At 48.5% G+C, this 25479-nt stretch overlaps 1 protein-coding gene across 1 annotated transcript; it reads left to right on the forward strand.

The window, feature by feature from the left end:
- The first annotated feature begins 7722 nt into the window (after window positions 1–7722).
- Window positions 7723–24097, forward strand: chd4a (chromodomain helicase DNA binding protein 4a). Its single transcript, XM_070547512.1, is given in 40 exon segments — window positions 7723–7876; window positions 8261–8416; window positions 10063–10175; window positions 10291–10533; window positions 12242–12360; window positions 12452–12717; window positions 12798–12928; window positions 13012–13150; window positions 15944–16113; window positions 16197–16430; window positions 16507–16710; window positions 16782–16990; window positions 17126–17257; window positions 17336–17435; window positions 17522–17713; window positions 18231–18431; window positions 18505–18642; window positions 18723–18844; window positions 18925–19098; window positions 19169–19310; window positions 19393–19524; window positions 19598–19715; window positions 19808–19932; window positions 20024–20116; window positions 20194–20568; window positions 20642–20819; window positions 20895–20984; window positions 21169–21260; window positions 21367–21500; window positions 21579–21723; window positions 21827–21980; window positions 22054–22145; window positions 22228–22438; window positions 22514–22576; window positions 22652–22831; window positions 22910–23018; window positions 23101–23233; window positions 23316–23511; window positions 23597–23766; window positions 23846–24097. Coding segments are annotated over 39 exon segments (5895 nt in total). The 5' UTR covers window positions 7723–7876; window positions 8261–8355; the 3' UTR covers window positions 23861–24097.
- The last annotated feature ends 1382 nt before the right edge of the window (window positions 24098–25479 follow it).

Below are 25479 nucleotides of genomic sequence, written 5' to 3' on the forward strand. Positions count from 1 at the left end.
GAGAGGAACCCCGGCTCGACGAAGTGCAATGAAGACGTCAGAGATGGCAAACCTGGGTATTTTGAGCCTTTTTAAGCGGCGGCCATTCGGAGAGGCATACTGTACGAAGCACTTGAGGAACATATGAGACAGGAAGTGATGGTGGTGGTGGAGGGAGGAGGGGTGACAGAAAGACAGAATAAGGGAGGGGAATTAGTGATTATTATGGAGCGCCAGGGCCAAGTGAAGAAAAGAGGAGGAGGAAGTGATGGGGGGGGGGGGGGATGAATGAATATTATGGGATGTCTGGTTTGTCAGGTGGGGGAGGGGGTATTCTGGTCTGGTTTTGGTCTGTTTTTGTGTGTGGTGGCTCCCCCCACACCCCTCTACATGTGCGCTGACATCACAGCCCGACGTGCACAGAGAAATAACTATCTGCAAATACCGAAAGGGAGCAGAGTCGAGAGAAGATGCAGCACAAAGGCAGACAACAGCTGGGAATTCATTAAAACAAAAAACTTCAATGCAAACTAGGCTGCGCAAAGTGAATAATACATTCCTCATCCCTGGATTGTAACCACAAATCTAAAAGCAAAGATTCTCCGCATTCCCCAGTCCTGGTGCTGTGGACCCAGCGTCCTGCATATTCTAGATTGTTCCCCGCTTCAGCACACCTTAGCTTCACCAGACGGGACATCCCAGGCTTCTTCTGACCTTGATGACGTGCACAGAAGATCTGGATTGGGATTTGGAGCAGGACATTTTCAAAAACATTCAGGATAGTGTGGCCCTGATTGCCACGACTGTTCTTTAAATTCACAAAGCTAAATCTCAAAGAGAGAAACAAGATTGTAGAAACAATTAGACTGTGTTGATTTTTCATTTAGACTCTCACGTCCAGGTTAAGTTGGACACGAAAAGTAACTGATCTGAATCAAAGACACTCGTAAAACGACAAAATTACTTATGGCCGTTCTTTTACCGGCGTGGCATTTCCACTGGTGACGGGTACCAGGTTGGCCTTTTTTTGTCATTCCTTAAAACTGGTTGAAAGCATACAGAGCAACCAACATGACGTTAGAGACAGTTGGCCACAAGTAGGCGAAGTCCCCTGCACGGTCCTACACTTCTGACCTGCTGCCCGCGGTCTTTTTCCACGTCTTTTCAAAGTCTGACAAAAGCCAAACACTGAGCAGAAGGTGAAACATCGCAATCATGTCTTCCATCTCTGTGTTTTGGTTTTGCATATAGATCATCTTGTGTTGCTTTTCAAACTCAGGGGGCCACCCTGCACTGAGAAGCCCACACAATACGTCCCGAACCATGTAGAGTCGAGCCGAGCCCAAGTAGAAGTGGAAAAGGGACATTTTGGAGTTCCACAAGGCTCAGTCCTTGGTTCTCCTTTATGCTTCTTCTTCCAGTCTTTAATTAAACAACACAACAGAGAAATACGTCTCTGTCACATGATTGATACACGACTGAGACAACGGTGAAGCTAAATTCACAAGGGATTGTCCTTGCCTAAAATCTTACAGCTGAGGCATTTAAATCAGGTTTCTTCAGTCCTGGGCCCAACGTCACTCTGCTGATGATGACACGTCGTTATATGATGTGTCTGTTTTTGCCAACCATCTTTACCTCAACCATTCATTATGAAATACATGAAAACAGAAATTCATAGGTAGATCTTAATTTTTCTAAATGTTGAAGCTTCCTCTGTTGACTCCTTGGTTAGTGAAACCTTATGGAACTCCTTGAATAATCCCAAAGTCCTGTCACTGCTGGAAAAAGTAAAGACCATCCACCTTACCTAAAAAGTTGTAAAGGAGCTGAAGCATAACAAAATCTTTGTAAAGGCTGCAATCAGGTCAAGATGTAGTTGAATAAAATATTCATGGTGCTCTGAAGCAATTCAGAGAAAAAATAGCAGCATCTGACAGAAGAACAAGAATTAGGGAGTGAATGTGAAAAAAAAGAGCTAAAGCTGCGTTCATATAAAAAAATCTATATGACTCGAGATATTACAGCTAGATATCTCCGGCCAGACTGCTGAAACGAGTGTTAAATGGAGCGGGAAAGCACCTGTGTTGGAGGCTAATTTAGTTTCTGCTTATAGGTAAATAACCAGTCAAGCGAAACTGTAAATATTTATGACTTTACTGTCATTCATCTGGAAGAATGACACAAGTGATGGTTGGAGGGATGAAAGAGTCATTCGGAACTCGAGCTCACGAGTCTTCAGGACGTTCGGACGACCCTGGCGTACAAATCTCATCTTTTTTTATTGTTTTGTTTTCCGTCTGTCCCCTCCCGCCGCTGTGTGTTATCTGACACGGCAGACATGTTGGGGCTTATCAAATCTGTTTGCACTTTATTTGGTGCAGCTTCAAAGCGTGGACTTTAGGGCAGGACGCTGGGGGGGGGGGGGGGGGGGGGCGGTCAATGAATATTATGGTATGCATTTTTACTTACATGGTAATCTGACCCTGCCTGTGTCCCTCCTCCCTCTGTCACCACCACCACCACCCCTCTGCTTATCTCCATGGCAACTAGCAGCACAGGAGCACTATTATGGTCTGTAGTCTCCCCCCTCCACCCCCTCCTTTTGCCTTTTTGGCTCAGAAATGATATTATTATAATTATGAGATATGCAATTCTGTGAACATGGTGGAGGTGGTGTTGAAAGGGGGATGTGGGAGTGGCATCAAGACCTTTGCACGAGGTTACTATGACAACTGTCCCTGGCATCCTTCTGATTGGTGATTATGGGATGTTACCCCCCCCCCCTCCACACACACACACACACACACACACCCCTACCCCCTCATCTCTTCAAATTCACGCATAAACATGGCGTCCATAGTCAAGAAAAAGAGGTGTGGGGGAGGAGGGAAGATGATTAGCAGAGAAGATGGAAAGAAAAGAAATCTGGAGAAGTTTTTTTTTTAGGTCTTTTGCTATTTGGGCACATGTGAGAAAAACAAAATGAGTGAGTGAACAGAGAAAGACTGACTGAAGGTGTGCTGAGTCAGAGGAGGTTGTAAGGCAACAGTGGAGAGTTGGAGCCCTCTGGGAAAAAAGGAAGAAAAACCCGGGAAGACAGCTTGACGAGGGTTAAAAGCCAAAGAGTTAGGGCACTCCGACAATATGCTGGCATGAATAATTTGTGAGGTGTGGGTCCTCTAGAGATGAAAACAGCCTGATAATGTTACCAGTGTTTAGGGAAAATAATGCAGTTACTGTGGTTTGCATTTTGACATTAAATACATCCTGCAGGATCTTTCCTTCTTCCCTCAACAATCAGTCTTATAACAATAAAGCATGCTCAACCAGAGGAAACCCCCAGCAAACAGCTAGGCGTTCTAATAAGAATTAATCCAACCCAGCACTGTAGGGCCAATTGACTGCATGTTTTCGATACGTCCTTGTGCCATACTCGACATATCAAGTACATCATTTACCCAATGGTAAGGTTGGTTGGAACCATCTAATTCGTGCAGGAGAGTGGCCTAAACAAACAGGAAGGGACAACACTTCTATACATCTATCTTTGGTCCTTCATTCAATATCTTGTGTGATAGTGGTTATAAAAAATCTAGCACCCCTTCAAGAAGACAGTATACTGTACCTTCAGTTATTGCTAATTCACTTTTAAATATGTGAATTTCAAATGGATAATTTGCCAATTCACCTAAGATTTCGTGGTTTTCTTCTCTAGGAAGAGACGGGCGTACCAAGAGTAAACCCATGCATGCATGGGGAGAACATGCCAACTCCAGCGATACAGAAACCTTCATGCTGCAGTGAAACGGTGCTACCAACTGTATACCCAACGCTGCAAATTGTGACATGCATCAACAGTATCAGTATTAAAGATTGACTATGTAAACACATCAAACTAGACATCGAGAAGCTTTTCAAATTGGTTTAAATGAAAAAAGTGCTTCTATTTGAGTATTTCTTTGTATTCGAGCACCTCTTATCTCTGTTAATACAATATTCTATGAAAGGGTAGGATAGTCCTAGCCCTAAATACCTATGGCACAAAATGCATGGGATACAGGTGTGGAAGCAGATATAAGCCAGGAGATTGGGTGAAGTGGAGTTTGGCTTCATGCCAGTATCTCACAAGGCTGCGACTGTTGGTGAAAAATTACCAACAACAGAGGGAATTGAAACACACTTGATGGTTCTTTATTACCTTGAGTGAATTGCAAGGTCTTCTGAACATGATTTTTTTTTATTGCAAGGAACATGTTCTCTCAAAATAGGCATGACTTTCTTTCATATAAAAATGGTGCCCAGGGGCGGATTTAGGACTGAAGAAGATCCGGGGCTTAACACGCGCGCGCACACACGCACGCGCGCACACACACACGTGGCACGCACTAGTCAACATCATATTTGTCTTGTACCACATAATTTTTAATCTGAAGCTACATATTAAGCATATTCAGGGCAGAGTATTGTTCCTGTTAGTGTTTAGTGTGAGATGATAGTAAATATTCCCTTTCTTTCTCCAACAACTTTACCTGATAGTAAGCTAACTTTAGGCAAACCAGCAGCACAACAAATATTTTCAAATAAGACTCGCAAACCTGAGTCAACACCAGTCTCATCAAAGCTGGGGTTCTGTCGTTGTACTTTTGGTCTAAAAATCGTCCTTATGTCCATCTTCACTCATGCGTTTCAGGCAGAGAGTGTAGAAGAAGCCGGTTGCTGAAGGGCTTCTTCTTCAGTGGTGGAGGCTCAGGCAGGCTGTATACAAACTACTGCCAGCTGCTCCCTCTCTGTTGGACTTTGGTACTGCATGTTACTTCCGCGATTTAGATCCGGGGCTTTTCATGAAACATTCGGGGCTTCAGCCCAAGTAGCCGGGCCTCACGCCGCCCCTGATGGTGCCACTTTGCCGCAAAGCTGAGGCGGCATCGAGAAACCTCCGGTCACTCATAAGTGCTCGGCCTGTGGCAGTATTGTGGCGCATTCACGTTTTTCACAAATGAGTACATGATTGCGATAAAGAAGGGGGTGTAAAGATAATCTCCGTGCTGTTGACACGCTGTCTCGGGCGTCCTTTTAGATTGGACGCAACAGATTTTTTATGCCGTTTAAAGCCACATTCTTTACGTTTTTTTCATGAGCCGCTCCAAAGGTGGCTGTCCTTCACAGTCCCCTTGGTCGCTCCAGTTTGATCTCACAGTCAATACTGTTGAAAGCAAAACTGACCCTGTTTACTTACATTTTCAATATTGTTGCTGGGCGGGGCTCGGCGGACATTCCACACATGATCATGACGTCACCATTTGTTGCACGAAGGTGATCTTCATTCAGAAGACCGCTGTTGTGCTAATACTATCAAGCTTGGTGGCACTAATGCCACAATGTTTCTGCCACGCCATGCCACCACGGCACTTTCTTAAGACACACTGTGGCAGTGATATTACCAAGATTGTCCAGCATGGTGTCTTATGAAATAGGCTATGGAGTCATTTGCAACGCTTACTAATTTAGTTTTCCTAAGTCGGCAAGTTTGGAAAATGTGAGACAACTGTGGGAGGGTTGGCGACTTTGTGACTAAATCACATGAGGAAAATTTGCACGACTGACACACAACTGAACTGAAGTGTCACAGTGACGTTGCAATTACGTCAGATGTCAAACGTGACCCATGCCTAGATAAAGTTTGTCACAAATGTGTTGGACCAAGTAATTCCAACTAAAAAAGTGCTGTTTCGTTTCTCTGATTAGCAGGGGTGGACTGGGACCAAAAATCGGTCCTGGCATTTGCGTTGGCGCTCACAGGTGGGGAACTTCAAGAAATGTGTGTGTGTATGTGTGTGTGGGGGGCTCACGGTCTCGTCTGTCTTGCGGAATGTGAGACCGTGGGGGGCTTTGCCGGACTAGTCTCTATGCCGCCGAATGTAGCGGGAGTGCGCGCTGGGGGTTTGTGTCGGCCCAAGCTGGGCGGGAGGCCCACTTGGCTAAGCGGCCCACCGGGACAGTGCCAGAATGCCAGACAGGCCAGTCCACCCCTGCTGATTAGTACAAACAGTTGCAATCCAGTGAGATACTCACTTCAACCCATATCTCAGATATCTGAAGTGTGCCTCTAAAGTCTGAAGGGCAAACTAGTTCAACCTCACCAAAAAATGGGATACCCCCCAACCCCGCCTCACCCCGGGATTCTGTCTTGATCTAGCTTCCATTGGTACAGAATGTTCTTATTGTCCTACAGCAAAGGTTTGGCTGTTACTAAACACTCAGGGCAGGGCAGGGCAGGTCACTGACCCATAAGCTCTCAGCTGGACGTCCTCCCAATGCTACGTTCCCACATGTGGTTGACCTGGTTGTCTGCTGTGAGCGAGTGCTCTAATTGGCTGAAGTACTGCAGTCATTGACCCTCTCTGAGCTTAGCTATAACTGACCCTTGCATTAAATTATGCTAAGTGTCACATAGCACATAAGCTCAAATGGCCCGAGGGCCACCACTTGACAATCACTGTGTTCAATTATTTTTGGTCACACAAATATGTGTTAAAGATAAATAACTACCACACATTGCATTTTTCTGGTGACTTGTGCGTGATGTGCAGAATTAACTTGTCCCACAGTTAAACTTTACAGAAAATAACGAACTCAGATTTTCCCTAGGGCCCTGGATCATTAGCAGACACGCACATAGCTGATTTCCCATGTGGTGAAGTATCATTCCGGAGCTTTTCTGCCATGTTAAGCTCAAGCAGTTCTGAATTTCGCCCCACAGTCTAAATGTATTACAGCCAGTCAATGGTGGGAAAAAAGCTGTCTAGGACCCAGACGTTTTTCCCACCATTGACTGCAATGCATTTCCTCACAGCCTGTGGAGCACGCCAGCATGTGCATGTGTGCAGACAGCTTAACTCAGCTGTTGCCTTGCACGTCTGAGCGGCGACTTTCCAGAGGATACCTCCGGCTGCAGACATGAAATGTTTCGACTGCCGTTTGACCCCAGTGACCTCCTATTGTTGTCCCCACAGGAGGGACCATTGTGACTTCTCTCCTCTCTTGAGATTTTTTCACTGCCAAGTTTTTGGGGGGTCGCCATGAGCATAGTGACTAAAAAAAAGTTGCTCTCATGCTGAGGGATGCATGTTTGAGCTCATAAGGCCTCATGTAAAGGTCACGCCAGGGTCACCCCACTTTTTGTGACCCCAGGTGTGCTTTGAAGGTGCACCCCAGCTCCCCGGATCGCCAGCATCCCACGCAGTCATTAGGAGCCGCGCTCACAAGAGTGCCTGCGCATACATGCAAACACGCACACTCAAGTAGAGCAGTCATGTGGCATACACAGTTGCCATGTGAGCACGTTTTCCTTTTTTCACCCCTCCTTTCTCCTATCTCTCTCTTTTTGGAGTTATGCTTATTGTGGGATGTCAGTGACTGCACTCGTTACTATTATGGGATGCCACACAGGAGTGGGAGGGGAGAGCGTCTCCATAGCAACAGTGGTTGCTAAGAGAGGGGTGGAGGTGTGTGTGTGTGTGGGGGGGGGTGTGCATGGAGGAATGGGGAAGAGACTGTAGAGGGGGGGGGGTGAGTTGAGTATTATGGTCTGTACGTTGCAAGGTAACTATGCAGAGTGGGGGAGGGGCCGAGTGAAGTGTATGTATGTATGAGTGTGTGCATGAGTGTGTGTGTGGGGGGAATATTATGGGATGCCTGCCCCCTGATCTCTTTGTGTGTGTGCGCGCGCGAGGAAGAGAAAGAGGAGACGGCGTCGTGCGCACACGCTGGCACAAAAATCACAGAAATATATCTAAATTGTGCGCACACCGCTACGCTAAGGGGAAAAAAAGACCTTCCAAGTACTGACTAACCGGCAAACTGCGCGTGGAGTTACTGTTTTTGGAGTCAAGTTGTGAGTATATCAGTTTTGGGTTTGTGAATTAGCTCGAGTTCGGACGAGCAAGCCTCGGGTTGTCGTTTTTATTTGTAGAAAACAGTCCACTCGCTTCTGTCTCAAACCCAAATCTTCCCACCGGGTTAGCTCGGCTCGGTTAGCACGCATGCTAATGGGTCTTAAAGTAACGATAGTGGCAAGATGTCAGCTGAGATGGAGTGAGTGCAGGAGATAAAATGTTGGAAGTCCCAAATAGCTGGATGAAAGTTAGGTTTTTGTCCCATGTGTTGATGTCTTTCTGTGCTTTACATCGCTGCTCTTTTTGCTCCTAATAATCCACTTCCGCTTTCTTTTGTGTTTCTATTAAACCTGGCTGGCTCTCCCTCTGCGATTTGAACGCAGACTTTAGACTGGACTCTGGATTATCCCAAAATATTAACTTTATTTGGTTAGCTACATTGCTAGCTAACTAAAAAGAAAGTTTCCTGCTGTCCGCTATGTCTGGAAGTGAAGATGACAGAGAGGACTACGAAGCCGCCGACGACCGCCTAATGCACGGTAAGATATGCGGCTCATTTGTTAGCTGCTTGTGTTAGCAGATGTTTTTGACATTCACATCAATCACGTTGTGTTAGCTTAGCGCTAGCTCGTGGATGCGGCTAACTACTCGGTAGCTTCCGTTAGCAAACTCGCTATCAAACACATTTTAGAGAAGCTAATTTGTTTTACTCCAACCATAATAAGCGGGTTTAAGGCGGATGGTGGGAGTGTGGTGCCGTCACGCCAACAAACCGGCATGTTCCCGGGGCCTAACGTTAGCCAGCTACCGGTATATTTTACGTGTCTATGACAAGATGGAGGAGGCAGCCAGTTAGCTTGAAAGCTGGCGGATGACGTTCAGGATAATTCCCCTCCTCATCGCCGGCGCCTTCGGTTTAACTGTGGGAGGCAAAAAGTGCACAAAAAATATAAGAAAAAGCGCGAAATACTAACACACTTCCCCAGAATGAAGTTTAACGTACCCGTGTCTTTGAAGGTGGTGTTGTGGTAAAAGGGTGCGTTGTTTACAATTAGCTAAAAACGGCGAGCACGCACATAGTACACGGTGTGACACTGCCGTTCCTTCTGATGCGGGTCTGTAATAAAACCAACCTAATAAATGCGTTTTTATTCAGAAGCTAACATCTAAATCGGACTTTCGAGCTGTTAAAGGAACAATAATGTAAAAATGGACTAAAACCATATTTGCATTTTTGGATTAGCTTAATCATTTTTAAGGCATCCATACAAAATTTTAAGTATCCTATTGCATATAAACATATTTCAAGCATAAAAAGAGCTAATGCTATGTTTATTAGTCATTTTATAAGGGATGAAATGCGGCTGGAGATAGTTTTGTAGGATTTTTGCTGATCAGACATCATGTTTCAGCGCATTTGTTTCCAATAGATCAACTTTTAGGAAAATAAAATGTCAAATAGAACTAAAACTGATATTATTTACATTAAAAGTTGATTTTCTGATGTCTCAAGACAGGATTTCCCTAAAAGTATTGTACAGCCACTCTGCTCATGTTCTCTAGCAAAATAGGTGTCATGTTTTAACATCATGTATTTCTTCTCTGTGAGTTTGCTCACTTTCTCTTGTTCCCTAAATACTTAATTTTTCTAACCAGGTGTATCTTAAGGGCAGATCCTCGTTTACTGTTAAGTTTTGGCCAATTCCAGTGAAAGGCTGTGAGCGTCGGTGCAGCAGAGGCACATCCTGGATGGAGATGCTTCGTTAGAAGGCCTGCAGGACTGCAGTGAATCATATTGACTAATCAGCTGTAAATTAGTGTTTTAGCTACCAGAGCATTGATTAGAATCATGTTCCCTCAGGAGTTCTTGTAAAATGGGACACAAAGTTAGACCAGGGGGTTTATCCTCTCCTTGTACAGCTTCTCTGGATGCCGCCACCCTCACGCCTGCTTTCATTTGGCCAGGAAAGTGTTTTTGTTGACCGGTCTGGTTAAATTAAACTCTGTCCAGAGCTAAACAGAGATAACAATCACGTGACTGGTGGCTTGTTTCCTATCAGGATCTGCAAGTGTACACGTACGATATACGAGTTATTGTCGGAGCTCGTTGTTAAGTAATGGTCACACGGCCTGAATGTGCTGACACGCCGCCAGCCGGTGTTCACTCTGGTGGTCTGCTTCACAGATGAGGAGGAAGAGGAGATCTCGGAGAACGAGTCTCCGAAGGTGAAGAAGAAAAAGAAAAAAGCCAAGAAGAGCCGAGAGAGCAAGGGGAGCAAGAGGCGGTCGCGCAGAGAGGTGAGTGGCATCAGAAAAACTTGAGCCGTCCTCAACAACATCATAATGACATTTAAAGAGCAATCGGGACATTATTTACCGATTATTTATTTATTTATTGTTCTCTTTGTACCAGGAGCTAGCTCTCAGCTCTCCAGAGCCCATGGACATCGGAGGAGTGGAGGACGGAGAGGACGGCATCTCCGCCCAGCGTTCCGAGAGCGAGGGCAGCGACTACACGCCGGGACGCAAGAAGAAGAAGAAAGGTGGCAGCAGCAAGGAAAAGAAAAGGGGCAGCGCCGGAGTCGAGCGGAGCTCGTCCAAAAGGAAAGAACCGGAACCGGAGGACGAAGAAGACGACGACGACGATGATAGCTCGGTAAGAAAACATCTGTATTGAACAAGAATGGGATTTCTGGATCGGTGAGAGTACTTGTTCATATGTTATCCCTGTGAACTAATCCCGGGTTTGATAGTTTGGCTTTTTTTTTTATTCCGTGAGAATTTTAGGATTTGTTTATCTGGTGAGACGTGGAAAGAAACCTGGAAGGTTTAAATTTCTTTGCATAAACGTGACCTGGATCGTTTTACTCGTACATTTCTGGTAGAAGCTCCGTAACCGTGGAAAAAGATGGAAGCCACATAAAAAAGCTGTAAAAAATGCATCCCATTCAGTTCAAGCATTATTTTTCGAGTATTTTGTCAGAAATGTTCATGGTGGATGAATTAAAGTCAGGATTAGTTATAAAACCACCTGAACTGTTGGAGCGGTGCTGGTAGGACCACCCTAAAGGGGTTCGGGGAGCTGCTGAGGGTTAGTCGTTTACTCTTTAGGGTGGAAAAGGAAGTTTTTCTGACGGATCTGCCTGACTGTAATGGACATTTGACAAACACGTGTGATGCGAGCGACGCCGAACAAAAGAGCCGTGTCTGGTGGATTCAGAGCCCGGCAGCCAATAGGGGGCCTCGTTGTTAAAGACAGTTATGCAAGGGAGGGGGAGGGGGTGCAGCGGGGTGTGTAAGTCAGGGATGGGTGTGTAAGATCTGCATATAATGTGCTGTTACCATGGTGATCCCAGTGCAGCACTTGACCCTTTTTCCTTTTTTGTTGCATAAACACATTTTTAATTCTTTGGCAGAAACGTTGTTACTTCGGTCTGCAGCCTGTTGTTGAGACAAAGGGTGGCCTCCGTCAGAGGAAGCTGGTTTTTGTTACCCGTAGGCTCAAGTCTGCCTCTTTGTTCACCCCCCAGGAACACCTAGGGAGCCCCACTTAGACATAAACGGATTATATTTATACTAAAAATCAGCAAATCCCACATTACTGCAGCCGGTCCGGAGTAAGGTCATGAAAGGTCGGCTTTACTTCGGCTTCTTGAGACATTTTTATATCTTTATTTTTATATTTGAGCAAATTTAGACAAATTTCAAGAGCTGATGGGTGTTTTTCAGTCGTCTTTGGTCTAAACTTGTTGTTAACGGGTGGTTCATCGATCCTGGCTCATGGAAGAAGTTCTGTCATCTATGCACCAAAAACGGAGCCAAACTGGATTTTAGGTGGGAAAAAAAAATGATTGGAGTGAAATGAAAACAGCAGAAAAATCTGGAACGCTACATGTGGAACTCGTCACCATGAAGGAGGCAGAAGTTCTTGGTGAGATCAGCTGTTCGGCCTCCAGAACGGGTCAGATATCGTCGAGCAATTTGGCGTAGCTGCCTTAGAAAACGTGTGGGTCCGTGTCGATTAGGAAAGCCGTTTGCTGACTTTAGAGGCTCTTCATCGTGTTGATGTGTGAATCCCGACCATCGCCTGTTATTTCTCACGAACCGGCGTCTGCCGCGGCGCTGAGGTCACACGACGCCTTAATCCTCCCGGGAAAACGACTCCGGTAAAAACGAGAGCATCTCATCAAACGCTTTTATTTAGCGGAGCATCCCGAACGTTGGTCACACAGGAGGGCTCGTCAGCCAGGAGCATTCTGGGTAAAACCCTTCGGGTCCAGGATGCTTTTCTCAGTCTCTCCGCAGCGATTGTTGAATCTTTCTGCTGTTTTGTTTGATTCACCGCCGAACTCGTCCTCCTGCAGGAGCCAAAGTCGTCGTCTCAGCTGCTGGACGACTGGGGCATGGAGGACATCGACCACGTCTTCACTGAGGAAGACTACCGCTCCCTGACCAACTACAAAGCCTTCAGCCAGTTTGTCAGGTGAGCTTCTGCTTTCATCACCAGCATCTTGGAGTCTGAAGCTACAAAAACAAACGTGGTGAGAAAACAAAACGCTTCCTGTCCTCCTCAGACCCCTCATTGCAGCCAAGAACCCGAAGATTGCAGTTTCTAAGATGATGATGGTTCTGGGAGCCAAGTGGCGCGAGTTCAGCACCAACAACCCTCTGAGAGGTGCCGCTGCCGCCAACGCCGCCCTGGCCACCGCCAACGTCTCTGCTGCTGTGGACAACATGGTGGCAGAGGTGGCCCCTGTAGCCGTGGCCCCGCCGCCCCCCCCTGAGCCCGTGCAGACCCCTGCACCTCCCCTCCGCAAGGCCAAGACCAAGGAAGGCAAAGGTACAAGAGCACCCATGTTTCTGTTTTAATATTAAAATTACGCTTATTCCTTAAATTTTAACGTTTTTTTTAATCTGCAGGACCCAACGCTCGCAGAAGGTCCAAGCCCACCCCGAAGCCTCAGGAGAAGAAGAATAACACCAAAACAAAGAAGGTTGCACCTTTAAAAATCAAACTCGGAGGCTTCAGCAGCAAGAGGAAACGCTCGTCGGTACGACCGCCCTCGTCTCCGAGGACCGTCTGCGCGCCGCTCAGGAGGAGCGCCCTAACGCGCTTGTTTGTCTTCCTCTTCAGAGCGAGGAGGACGAGCCGGACGTGGACAGCGACTTTGAGAGCGGGAGCATCAACAGCATCTCGGTGTCGGAGAGCTCCAACAGCCGCAGCAGCCGCAGCAAGAAGAAGGCCCTGAAGAACAAACCCAAAAAGAAGAAAGGTGAGTTCTGGTTTTCCTCCGTAGCAGGAGTCTCGCTAGCGGCCGCTGTGGCTTGGTTCGCTCGAGTTTTTGACTATTAAAGTTGCGCCCGCCCACATTTTCTAAGTTAAACCTCTCTTTTAACAACGTTTCTGCATCCTGCTTCAATAATTATTTCATTTTCACTTCTGATTACCTTCAGTGGTGTCTGTTTGTTGCAACCAGCAGGTACAAAAACTAACTTGTTTTTATTTGACTATTTTTCTGTCCTGCCTGTTTATTATCTTCCTCAGGGTGTCCGCGGGGTTTTAAAAAGTATTAAAAAGTGATAAATAAAAATAGTCAAATTTAAGGCCATTAAAAGTGTTAAATTTGGTCTCAGAGGTATTATTTTTTCCAAGTTAGGTATTATTTTTTTCAGACTATCAGGTGTCATATTCTGAACATCGACATAGAAATATATTCCGAATGAAATGTTTTGAACGATTATAAAAATAAAATAAGCCGATTATTTGCTCCTCCCACTTGAGCTGCCCTGAGTTACAAATGAAGCGCTCCGTTGCCAACTTAGCGACTTTGATGCTATTTCTAACAGCTTCTCAGACCCCCTTCTTGACTTTTTAAATCTTAAAAGTACCTAGCGAACACCTCAGAAACATCTCTGGTAACCCTTAGCTACTTTCTGGATAACTATCGTCGACATTTCCTGCTGCAGGTTAGCTAAACACTCCGCCTGCGCTCCGGACCGTTCTTCAGGACATTAGGAAAGGGAATGCTGTAGTGATGTGTCAGTCGCTAAAGAAACGGCTCTCGGAGCCGGCTCCCTGTTGGATTAACCAGAGTGAGTGACACACACACCGTACCTGCGGGCTCCTGAGCCACTAAAAACGGCTAAGTGTGCGCGTGCGGCGTGCTAAACACACATGCAGCTTGCCCCGATTGCTGTGAGACCGGGTTGGGGGGTGGGGGGTGCAGCTGTGGTTGGGACAATTATTACATTAACTGATGGACTTGTAAATAAATAGTTTATAAATAAGGTAGAAATAAGTTCCTCACGCTGATAACTAATAACTAATCTCTCTGAGGACACGGTGCTAGTGCACTCTCCTACAGCACCTTGACACGACTCAATAAATGTTATGCAACATTTTGTGAACATCAATTTATTTGCATTTATTTGTTATAAATGCCACTGTATAATTCTTGCTGTCAGTATTTGCAAGATATTGGTATTTGGGTCTGTACTGGTTAGACTTAAATGAGTTAAACCAAGGTCTACACCCCTTGGGTCATAGACTATGAGCTATAAGTATATTGGTCTTTTTATACTGGGAATCAGGAGTTCTTTTAGTGATCATCTTGTTTCTTGTTTATTTTTGCCCTGATTGTGCCCTGAGCAGTTTTATGACTGAATAAAAATAAATTAAAAAAATCTACATAAATTGAAAAATCGTCTTAAATAATCGAGATCTCAATTTCAGTCACAATAATCGTGATTATTGTTTTTGCCATAATTGAGCAGCCCTACTTTAGCAAATCCGGTCACATTATGATGACGTCATATTCAGTGGTCGTTCTGCATCATTTCAGGCCCCGTGGTCAACTGTCTGAACCGCTGAACAGAAGTGCCTGGCTTATTTTCTAAGTAAAATAAATATGTGCAATACGTTGTCAACATCAGTGAGTCTCTAAGTCTATGCTTTTTGTATGTTATATATGTTAAAATATGTGTAAATAGGTCGCTGATTAACACTTGCAATTTAGTGTTGTGATGGTTTTAAAAAAATTCTGAAGGTAGTAAAAAAAAGTATTAAAAAGTAGTAAATTTTACTTAAGGATTGCTGTATATACCCTGTTCCTGCATCTCCTCTCAGTCCTAAAGAGAAACTGCTACCTGGGTTCATATATATTCACCTCATGAGTTACCTTTGAACTGCAGTTCTTAAAGATCTACCGACCGCAAAAACAGCGGAGTGCCGCTGCTCGCCGACCGCATCATTTAGGTGCGTCACCGAGGACAAAACAGGTGATGCGCTCCGCTCCACAGCAGCGAAACGCATCAGGCACAAATAAAGAATAAAAGACAGAAAACATAAAAGGAAATGAGCCGACATGAAAGATCGCGTATTAAATTAGTTTTTGAGGTGGCGACACCTGATTTGATAATGTTACTGTGGCCGTGCTCAGGACGCAGACGTCTGGAGCGCGTCAGCGATCAGAGCTTTGCATGCGCAAGCTGGTTAAGGTTAGGATGGGGTGAGGGGAAGGTTAAATTGCAAGAGGGTAAAGGTCACAATTCCGTCAAATGTCCGTTTTACAGCGGGTGTCAGTACCGACGCTCTGGCACAGCGCGTCGCCTCCCGACGCGCAGGAGCTCGTCACCTGCTGACAGCAGGCTGCTGTCTTTTCCGTGGACTGCATCTTGCCGGTCATTATCACGTGACAGCGACTAGTCGATGACAGGCTTAAAAAGTCACTATAGAGCGGTGAAGTCGACTAGTCGACACAACCCCTCACACACACACTCACACACTAGTCACTGTGGTGTATTTAGAAGTCCAACCTCCTCTGGGCTGTCGTCCTCCGTTGCTTCTGCAACCGAAGACGTCAAAATCCCAACGATGTCGCAGCGATCTTCCTGGTTGGACTCCGTTTAGTCTTTGGAAAACTGTCTTTATAATCCTGTTTGTTGCTGCATCCACTTAAATCTGCTGGGTTTTATTTTTCCTCGAGGGAAAAGCTGAACTCCTGAGGAGAGAGGTGGATTTCCCACAGCCCGGGGCGCCTTAAAGCTTTTTTGTTTTCTGCCTCCAGAAGCAGAAGACGGCGACGGCTACGAGACCGACCACCAGGACTACTGCGAGGTGTGTCAGCAGGGTGGAGAGATCATCCTGTGTGACACCTGCCCCAGAGCGTACCACATGGTCTGTCTGGATCCCGACATGGAGAAGGCGCCCGAGGGCACCTGGAGCTGCCCGCACTGCGTAAGGCGCCTGCTGGGAGGGATGGAGGTTCGGGAGCGTCGCTGTGGGGTTTTAATCCAACTCTTGTTCTCCCTGACCTCCAGGAGAAGGAGGGCATCCAGTGGGAAGCTAGAGAGGACGCCTCCGAAGGGGAGGAAGACAACGGCGACGTGGGAGAGATGGAGGAGGACGACCACCACATGGAGTTCTGCAGGGTTTGTAAAGACGGAGGGGAGCTCCTCTGCTGCGACTCGTGTCCCTCGTCCTACCACATCCACTGTCTCAACCCCCCGCTGCCCGAGATCCCCAACGGCGAGTGGATCTGCCCCCGCTGCACGGTGAGCGGGACTTCCGTGGGAATTGTGACCTGGTTATGAGAAAGCAGAGCTGAGTAATCCTCTGCTGTTGTTGCAGTGTCCAGCTTTAAAGGGGAAAGTGCAGAAGATCCTAACGTGGAGGTGGGGGGACGCCCCTCCCCCCACACCCGTCCCCCGCACTCCAGACCTCGCGACCGACGCTCCCGATCCCGCTCCTCTTGCAGGGCGCTCCGAGAGGGAGTTCTTTGCCAAATGGTGCAACTTGTCATACTGGCATTGCTCCTGGGTCAGCGAGCTGCAGGTGCGTACGAGTTCAGGTAAAACACCTCCTGGTCGCTGGGCGGCGTCCTAACCCGTCTTTGTCCCGCGCAGCTGGAGATGCACTGCCAGGTGTTGTTCAGGATCTACCAGAGGAAGACCGACATGGACGAGCCGCCGCCCGTCGACTTCGGCGACGGGGAGGAGGACAAGTGCGTGAAGCGGAAGCACAAAGATCCCACGTTCGTTCAGCTGGAGGAGAAATACCTCCGCTTCGGGATCAAGATGGAGTGGCTGATGATCCACCGCATCCTGAACCACAGGTCAGAGGTCACGCTGGTTTCACATCGATGCAATAAAACCGCCACAAACCCGCTAGGACTAGGGCCAAACACCAGGAAGTTGGTGGATGGGGTTTTCCTGTAGATTGAAGGCGTTTCTGTCTGCTGTGGTTCCAGCGTGGACCGGAAGAACAACGTCCACTACCTGATCAAGTGGAGAGAGCTGCCGTACGACCAGGCCACCTGGGAGTCCGAGGACATGGACATACCCGACTTCGACACCTACAAGCAGCAGTACTGGAACCACAGGTGAGTCCGGCTCCGCTCGACGCTGACACAAGCTCCGCCCTCTAACGGCGCTCCGCTGACCGGACCGATGTGTTTCAGAGAGCTGATGATCGGAGAGGATGGGAGGCCAGGCAGGAAGATCAAGGTGAAGGGGAGGTTGAAGCGACCGGAGAGGCCTCCCGAGAACCCGGTGATCGACGTAAGCACCTCCGTTTGACTTTAACACAAATGAACGAACGAACGAACGAGTCCGAGTTCAGATCTCTTCCTGGGTTTGGCTTCCAGCCGACGATGAAGTTTGAGCGCCAGCCGGACTACCTGGACAGCACCGGGGGCACGCTGCACCCCTACCAGCTGGAGGGGCTGAACTGGCTGCGGTTCTCCTGGGCTCAGGGCACCGACACCATCCTGGCCGACGAGATGGGCCTGGGAAAGACGGTCCAGACCGCCGTCTTCCTCTACTCGTTGTACAAGGAGGTGAACTAGTCTCTTTGCTGCTTTTCTACGTTTCAGATTTTAAATGAACCAACGTCCTGGTTTTCATGAATTGGCGAGGAAAGAGTCCGGTTTCTGTCTGCTCCGGCTGGTCCGCAGGCATCCAGCCATTTTGTATCAATCAGGTGACATTAAGGTGGATCTGGAAACAATCAGGAGGCTCCTGTGAGTGGCTTCTGCCACCTAGAGGTGGGAGGTTAGAATGCGCCTCCTGGTGAAGCCTCCTGGGATCCTGGAGCTCGCTTGGGTGGTTTAACCACACGCTGGAGCAGAGAGCAGCTGTCGGTCTGCTTTAAGCAACAAGACACAAACGTAGAAGGCTGCGCAGGTTTTTAAGGTGGAACTGCACAAATAACGTCGTTGCATCCTGTTTTTACTGGTTTGGGGCTTTCTACTTTCAGTAATCCTTCACTTTTACTCGGTTGGACTGAGAAATGGTTTTAGGATTTGGCCGCTTGTTCAAGAAAAGAAGTTACACGCGTACTTTATTTCCCCGTAGGGTCACTCCAAGGGTCCGTTCCTGGTCAGCGCTCCTCTCTCCACCATCATTAATTGGGAGCGAGAATTTGAGATGTGGGCCCCGGACATGTATGTGGTGACGTACATCGGCCACAAAGACAGCCGAGCCGTCATCAGGGAGAACGAGTTCTCCTTCGAGGACAACGCCATCCGAGGAGGGAAGAAGGCCTCCAGGATGAAGGTGAGTGTCCGCGCTGCGTCCGTGGTTCCGGGTGAAAGAGAAACGCTGAGCTTGTTCCGTTCTGGCCCAACAGAAAGACTCGTCCATCAAGTTCCACGTCCTGCTGACGTCCTACGAGCTGATCACCATTGACATGGCCATCTTGGGCTCCATAGACTGGGCCTGTCTGGTGGTGGACGAGGCCCACAGGCTGAAGAACAACCAGTCCAAGGTGCCTTCAGGGAACGTTTGTTTACCCACGCGTCTGACATGTAAACGTATTCGTGTTGTGACCACGTCTCTCCGCTGCAGTTCTTCCGGGTGCTGAACAACTATCCTCTGCAGCACAAGCTGCTGCTCACTGGAACTCCTCTGCAGAACAACCTGGAGGAGCTTTTCCACCTGCTCAACTTCCTCACGCCCGAGAGGTTCAAGTACGTCCGACTCCCGCCCAATTCCCTTGCTTTGGCTCTGATCCGCGGCTTTTAAAACGTTTCCCGTCTCCCGTCTGCAGCAAGCTGGAGGTTTTCCTGGAGGAGTTCGCCGACATCGCTAAAGAGGACCAGATCAAGAAGCTGCACGACATGCTGGGTCCGCACATGCTCAGGAGGCTGAAGGCCGACGTCTTCAAGCACATGCCCTCCAAGACCGAGCTGATCGTCCGCGTGGAGCTCAGCCCCATGCAGAAGTGAGCCCGGAGGCGCCGTTTTTAAAAAGGCAAAGGCCGTCGAGACTAAACGTCTGTTTTCTGTCTGCAGGAAATATTATAAATTCATCCTGACGAAAAACTTCGATGCGCTCAACACGAAAGGAGGAGGAAACCAGGTCTCGCTGCTGAACGTCGTCATGGATCTCAAAAAGTGCTGCAACCACCCCTACCTCTTCCCCGGCGCTGCTATGGTACGCAGCAAACTTCCAGAAGGAACGTTTATTTAGCTTCGACGTTGTTTTGAGCCGAGTTTTAACTTGATGCAACCAACAGGAAGCGCCAAAGATGCCCAACGGGATGTACGACGGAAACGCCCTCACCAAGGCTTCCGGGAAGCTGCTGTTGCTGCAGAAGATGATGAGGAAGCTGAAGGAGGGAGGACACCGAGTTCTTGTTTTCTCTCAGGTCCGAAACGTAAAAAACGGGGTTTTGAGCTTAAATTTAGGAGGTTTTGAGTTCACCTGTTTTTTTCCTGCAGATGACCAAGATGTTGGATCTTCTGGAGGATTTCCTGGAACACGAAGGGTACAAATACGAGCGGATCGACGGAGGGGTCACAGGAGGAATGAGACAGGAAGCTATCGATCGGTTCAACGGTGAGATTATCCGTCTCTGCTTTGTTAATCTGTGGTTTGATTCATCCCTTCTGGACGTGCGGTTTCACGAGTCGGACCTTTTCCACCTTCAGCTCCTGGAGCTCAGCAGTTTGCCTTCCTGCTGTCGACGAGAGCCGGAGGTTTGGGCATCAACCTGGCCACGGCCGACACCGTCATCATCTACGACTCCGACTGGAATCCTCACAACGACATCCAGGTACGGCGCCTCGGCCGCTCTCTCGGGATTGAAACGGATTATTTGCGTCGGTGAAACGGGAATCATCTCGACCTTTTCCCTCCGTGTTCAGGCCTTCAGCAGAGCTCACCGTATCGGTCAGAACAAAAAGGTGATGATCTACCGATTCGTCACCAAGGCGTCGGTGGAGGAGAGGATCACGCAGGTGAGCGGAGCGCCGTGGAAAAAAAACGTCTCCGGGTCTAACGAACAAACTCTGATGGTTTTGCTTCTTTGCTTCAGGTCGCCAAGAAGAAGATGATGCTGACTCACCTGGTGGTCCGACCCGGTCTCGGATCCAAAACCGGCTCCATGTCCAAACAGGAGCTGGACGACATTCTCAAGTTTGGGACGGAAGCGCTCTTCAAGGACGAGGGAGAAGGCGAGGATGGGATGGGAACACTTTAGGGACTTGTGGAGGAGCGCCGTCTCATGCTTGTGTCTTCTCCAGGTGAGAAAGAGGAGGACAGCAGCATCATCCACTACGACGACAAAGCCATCGACCGGCTGCTGGACAGGAATCAGGACGCCACGGATGACACGGAGCTGCAGAGCATGAACGAGTACCTGAGCTCCTTCAAAGTGGCTCAGTACGTGGTGAAGGACGAGGAGGAGGAGGTGAGGCAGCAGCCGGGACGGCCGCGTCTGCGTTCATCTGCTTCAGCGTAAACCTCCTCTTTACTCCACTCAGGAGGAGGAGGTGCAGCGGGAGATCATCAAACAGGAGGAGAGCGTGGATCCGGACTACTGGGAGAAGCTGCTGCGGCACCATTACGAGCAGCAGCAGGAGGATCTGGCCCGAAACCTGGGAAAGGGCAAACGGATCCGGAAGCAGGTCAACTACAACGACGGCTCCCAGGAAGACCGAGGTGTGTGCGTGCGCGTGCGTGTGCGTATGTGTGTTACTCCTTATCAATAACACGATTCTTGCTTTTGTCCTAAAGCCGACTGGCAGGACGATCAGTCCGACGGCCAATCGGATTACTCCGTGGCGTCTGAGGAGGGTGATGAGGACTTTGATGAGCGGTCAGAGGGTAAGAAGCTCTTTCCCCGTCCTTCAGCTCCAAATGAAAGCCGAATAACTCCTAAAACTGGACAGTTGGTTGTTAATTTAGTTTTATTTTGATGCTTAAACACTTAAAACACCAAAAATACACTTTTATGGTCGATTGGGAACATCTGTTGTTGTTTACGCTTCATCTCTCGTTTCCACGGCAGCCAACTCTCGCAGGCCCAGCAGGAAGGGCCTGAGGAATGACAAAGACAAGCCGCTGCCCGCCCTGCTGGCCAGGGTGGGAGGCAACATTGAGGTGAGCCGCTTGTGCGCGCCAAAAATTACCCATAAGTCCCTTCAGCTGCAGGGATTGGGTCTGTGAGCTCAGAAAACGAGGACTTACGGTCAAACTCGTTTCCCAGGTGTTGGGTTTCAACTCTCGGCAGCGGAAAGCCTTCCTGAACGCAGTGATGCGTTACGGGATGCCTCCCCAGGATGCCTTCACCACCCAGTGGCTGGTCCGGGACCTGCGAGGGAAATCGGAGAAAGAATTCAAGTAAAAACAAAAGTCCCGCTTTAGTCTTCGCGGCCTGTCCGGCGTCACGGCGTCTCACGGTCTCCGTCGCTGTTTCAGGGCCTACGTCTCTCTGTTTATGCGCCACCTGTGTGAACCCGGCGCCGACGGGGCCGAGACCTTTGCCGACGGCGTTCCCAGAGAAGGGTTGTCACGGCAACACGTCCTCACGCGTATTGGCGTCATGTCGCTCATACGTAAAAAGGTAAAAAAAATCTATTTTTATTCAGTTTGAACGTCTCTGGGTGCCTGGCAAACGTGGAAATGCTTGGATTGAGCGAGTCCCGCTAACTGGGCACCTCCTTTAGGTGCAGGAGTTCGAGCACGTGAACGGCCAGTGGTCCATGCCCTGGATGGCCGACCTGGAGGAGAACAAGCGGGCTGCGGCTCAGCCCGACTCCCCAGGGAAGACCCCGTCCACCGGCACCCCGGCAGACACGGAGCCCAATACCCCCGCTCCCGGTACGACTCCGAAAAAGTCCCGTTTAATCTCCGGAGGACTTGAAACGGAACTAACGAGTAAATCTGTTTGTAGCTGACGACTCGAAGAACGACGAAGCAGCAAAAGACGGAGAGAAGGAGGCGAAGGCGGAGAAGAACGGGAAAGATCCAGTCAAAAGCAACGAGGTGAAGATTTTAACCACGCGAACAAAAGAGAGGATTTGGGAACGAGAAGAGGAGGTCTGATGGTGGTTTGGTTCTCTCGCAGGTCATCGCCATCCCGGACGATGACGAGAAGAGTCCGGCGGAGCAGAAGAACGGGGAGGAGCCGATGGAGACAGACAAACCGAGCAACGGAGACACAGAAAGCATGAAGGAGGGAGAGGCTGAGAGGAAGAGTCCAGACAGAAGAGAGGAAAACAAATCAGAGGCAAATACGGAGGGGTCAGAGGTCAGGAAGGAAGACGCGGGGGTCAAAGGTGAATCTCCTCAGCTGTTTGATGTCACTAAACAAATAAATGATGTTTTAATCTGTTAAATTTTACCATCATCAGACGAAAAGAAGGAAGAAAAGACAGAAAAGATGGACGCCAGTCCTGCTGCGGAGGACAAGAAAGGTACCCCACGCTGATCCACGTTGTTTCCTCTGCTCCGGTGTGCAGAAATAACCGCTCCTCCTTCCCGTTTCTCAGATGTGAAGGAGGATAAAGAGGCTTTAAAGCCAGAGGAGGTGACCAAGCTGCAGAACGGAGACAGCGGAAAAGAGGGCGGAGCCTTGGTTCCTGCTTCCTCCGCAGCCAACAGCGTCAGCGAGGAGAAGAAGAGAGCCAAAACCCGGTTCATGTTTAACATCGCAGACGGAGGGTTCACAGGTTCGGACTCTCGATGAACACGCTTCACTTCTGAGTTGTTTTCTTTCAACCGCTGACGTCTTTCTGTTTCCTCCTCAGAGCTCCACTCCCTGTGGCAGAACGAGGAGCGCGCCGCCACCGTTACCAAGAAAACAAACGAGATCTGGCACCGTCGCCACGACTACTGGCTGCTGGCCGGCATCATCCAGTATCCTTTACCCGTCCTGAGCAGTTAGCGCCAGGGCCGTCTGAGGCTGACGCCGGTTGTCCTTGACCGTCGCTCTTTCCAGACACGGCTACGCTCGCTGGCAGGACATCCAGAATGACGCGAGGTTCGCCATCCTCAACGAGCCCTTCAAAGGAGAGATGAACCGGGGCAACTTTCTAGAAATCAAAAACAAGTTTCTCGCCCGAAGATTCAAGGTAAACCAGTCAAAGCTTAAAGTTGCAGAAAGGTCGACGCTGCAGAAACGTCTCTAACGTCTTCCGCTCCGGATCTGTCCAGCTGTTGGAACAGGCCCTGGTGATCGAGGAGCAGCTGCGGCGCGCCGCCTACCTCAACATGTCGGAGGACCCGTCACACCCCTCCATGGCTCTCAACACCCGCTTCAGCGAGGTGGAGTGTTTGGCCGAGTCCCACCAGCACCTCAGCAAGGAGTCCATGTCGGGCAACAAGCCGGCCAACGCCGTCCTGCACAAAGGTACCAACTGCAACAAAAATCTGATTTATGCGTAAAAATGTGACGCCGGAGTTGAAGGCTTTTCTGCTCCCTCTCCGTCTCTCAGTGCTGAAGCAGTTGGAGGAGCTGCTGAGCGATATGAAGGCGGACGTGACCCGTCTCCCAGCAACCATCGCCCGGATACCGCCGGTCGCCGTACGACTCCAAATGTCTGAGAGGAACATCCTGAGCCGCCTAGCAAGCCGAGGGCCGGACACTCAGCCGCAGGCGCAGCAGGTGAAGAGTCCTTCCCGAAGTTGGTTTTTACAACCAGAAATGTCGGACGCGTCTATAACTCGTCTTCTCTCTCCATCAGATGTCGCAGCAGTAGACTGAAAATTGTCTCTAACCTCAAGAACCACCCCCTGCCTCACGTCAACATTCCTGATTGATGCACAGCAGAGTGACGGACGGCGCGGCGCGTCCGAGCTTGAAGCCACGCCCTGTTCACTTTTCACCACCATAACAGACTTTACAGAGATTTTCAGGAGGATCAGAACCCCCTCCCCCCCTCCCCCAAAATGTTACAAGGCTGTGGACAATAAAGCTTTTTTATTTTTTTCCCCTTTTTTGCATTTCTGTATTAATATTATTGATATAATGTTATTATGATGGTTTTTTGGGACCTAAATAAAAAAAAATTAAAAAAATACATTTTTGTTTGGTTTAAGAACAAAAATTCTTTACAATACGAGATTAACCATCTCTTAACTAGCTCGCACAAACCACGCTCTTTAGTACAAACTCTTCCTCTAAACTCTTGTTGCCTTGAAAGAGCGGGGAGTTGGCGCCCTCCTCTGGCGAAAAACTGAACGACTCGTTTCCAACAGCAGTTTAAACGGGACAAAGCAGTGGTGTGGCCAGATCTTTAAAAATGGGGTGGTCCAGGTAGTGCTCTTCTTTGTGCATGGGTGGCACCGATGGTTATGCTTTTTATTTTTTACCCCAAGCATTTTGTGGAAAAGTTTGCCAATCAGATTCCAAGGGTGGCATGTGCTACCCCAGGCCACCCCCTGGACACGCCCCTGGGACAAAGAATGCAGTTTATCAGCCATCAAAATCACTGCTTTGAATCTCAGCATAAGAAATTTAATTTTGGTTTTCATCTGTCCCAGGATTCCTGCCATTCTAAACCCCTGGCCTAAGCCACGCCCATCGACATCCGGACCATGGGTCCCCGGAAGAACGAAAAAAATGAATACAAGTCAACGGAGCTAAAAACGCTATGTTGTAATTCCGCTTGTTTTGTGCCACGTATTTCACAAATGACGTCCGTGAATTTTAAAGACACGTTGACATAACAAGAACGCGCTTATTTTCGAATGGGGGAAACGCTATTTTAGGTTTTGTGTGAAACTAAATCCGGGACTACAAATGCGCTTCACGAAACCAGACATGGAAAACTGGGAAAATGGCTGTAAGTTCAGCAAACTTCAAATCCATCCTTCAGGAGGAAAGAACCACCATAAATCTGGTCACATGGTAAGTAGCAGCTATGCTAGGGGGTAGGAGATTATGTGGTGACGTCACATATGTGATGTGCTGATTTCTGGTGTGCAGTCTTGCTAGTTACGAACTTTTACAAGCTGATAAATCTCGAACGTGACTAGCGTGGTCGAAACACCCATCGTTACTTTTCATTTAAATTGTAGTACAACTTATGTGCAATCTAGGGCGTAAGGCGAAGCGGGTTAGAAAATAGCGTTTTTAGCCCCGCTGACTTGCATTCACTTTTTCGTTCGTCCGGGGACTCATGAACCGACCGGAAAGCAAGGAGACGCTCCCTATGTGCTAAACACTCGACTATCAGTAAATCAAATGTAACGCGCACACACAAACTCCATTCGTAATGACGCACGTTTACGATAGAGCTCGGTCAGCCTCGTTCACTGGGGAGTAAGAAAGAGAAGAAGTGAACATCTGCACACGCGCGGTACGGATCAGGCGATG

This window comes from Nothobranchius furzeri, chromosome 19, assembly GCF_043380555.1.
Source record: "Nothobranchius furzeri strain GRZ-AD chromosome 19, NfurGRZ-RIMD1, whole genome shotgun sequence".
Lineage (NCBI taxonomy): Eukaryota > Metazoa > Chordata > Actinopteri > Cyprinodontiformes > Nothobranchiidae > Nothobranchius > Nothobranchius furzeri.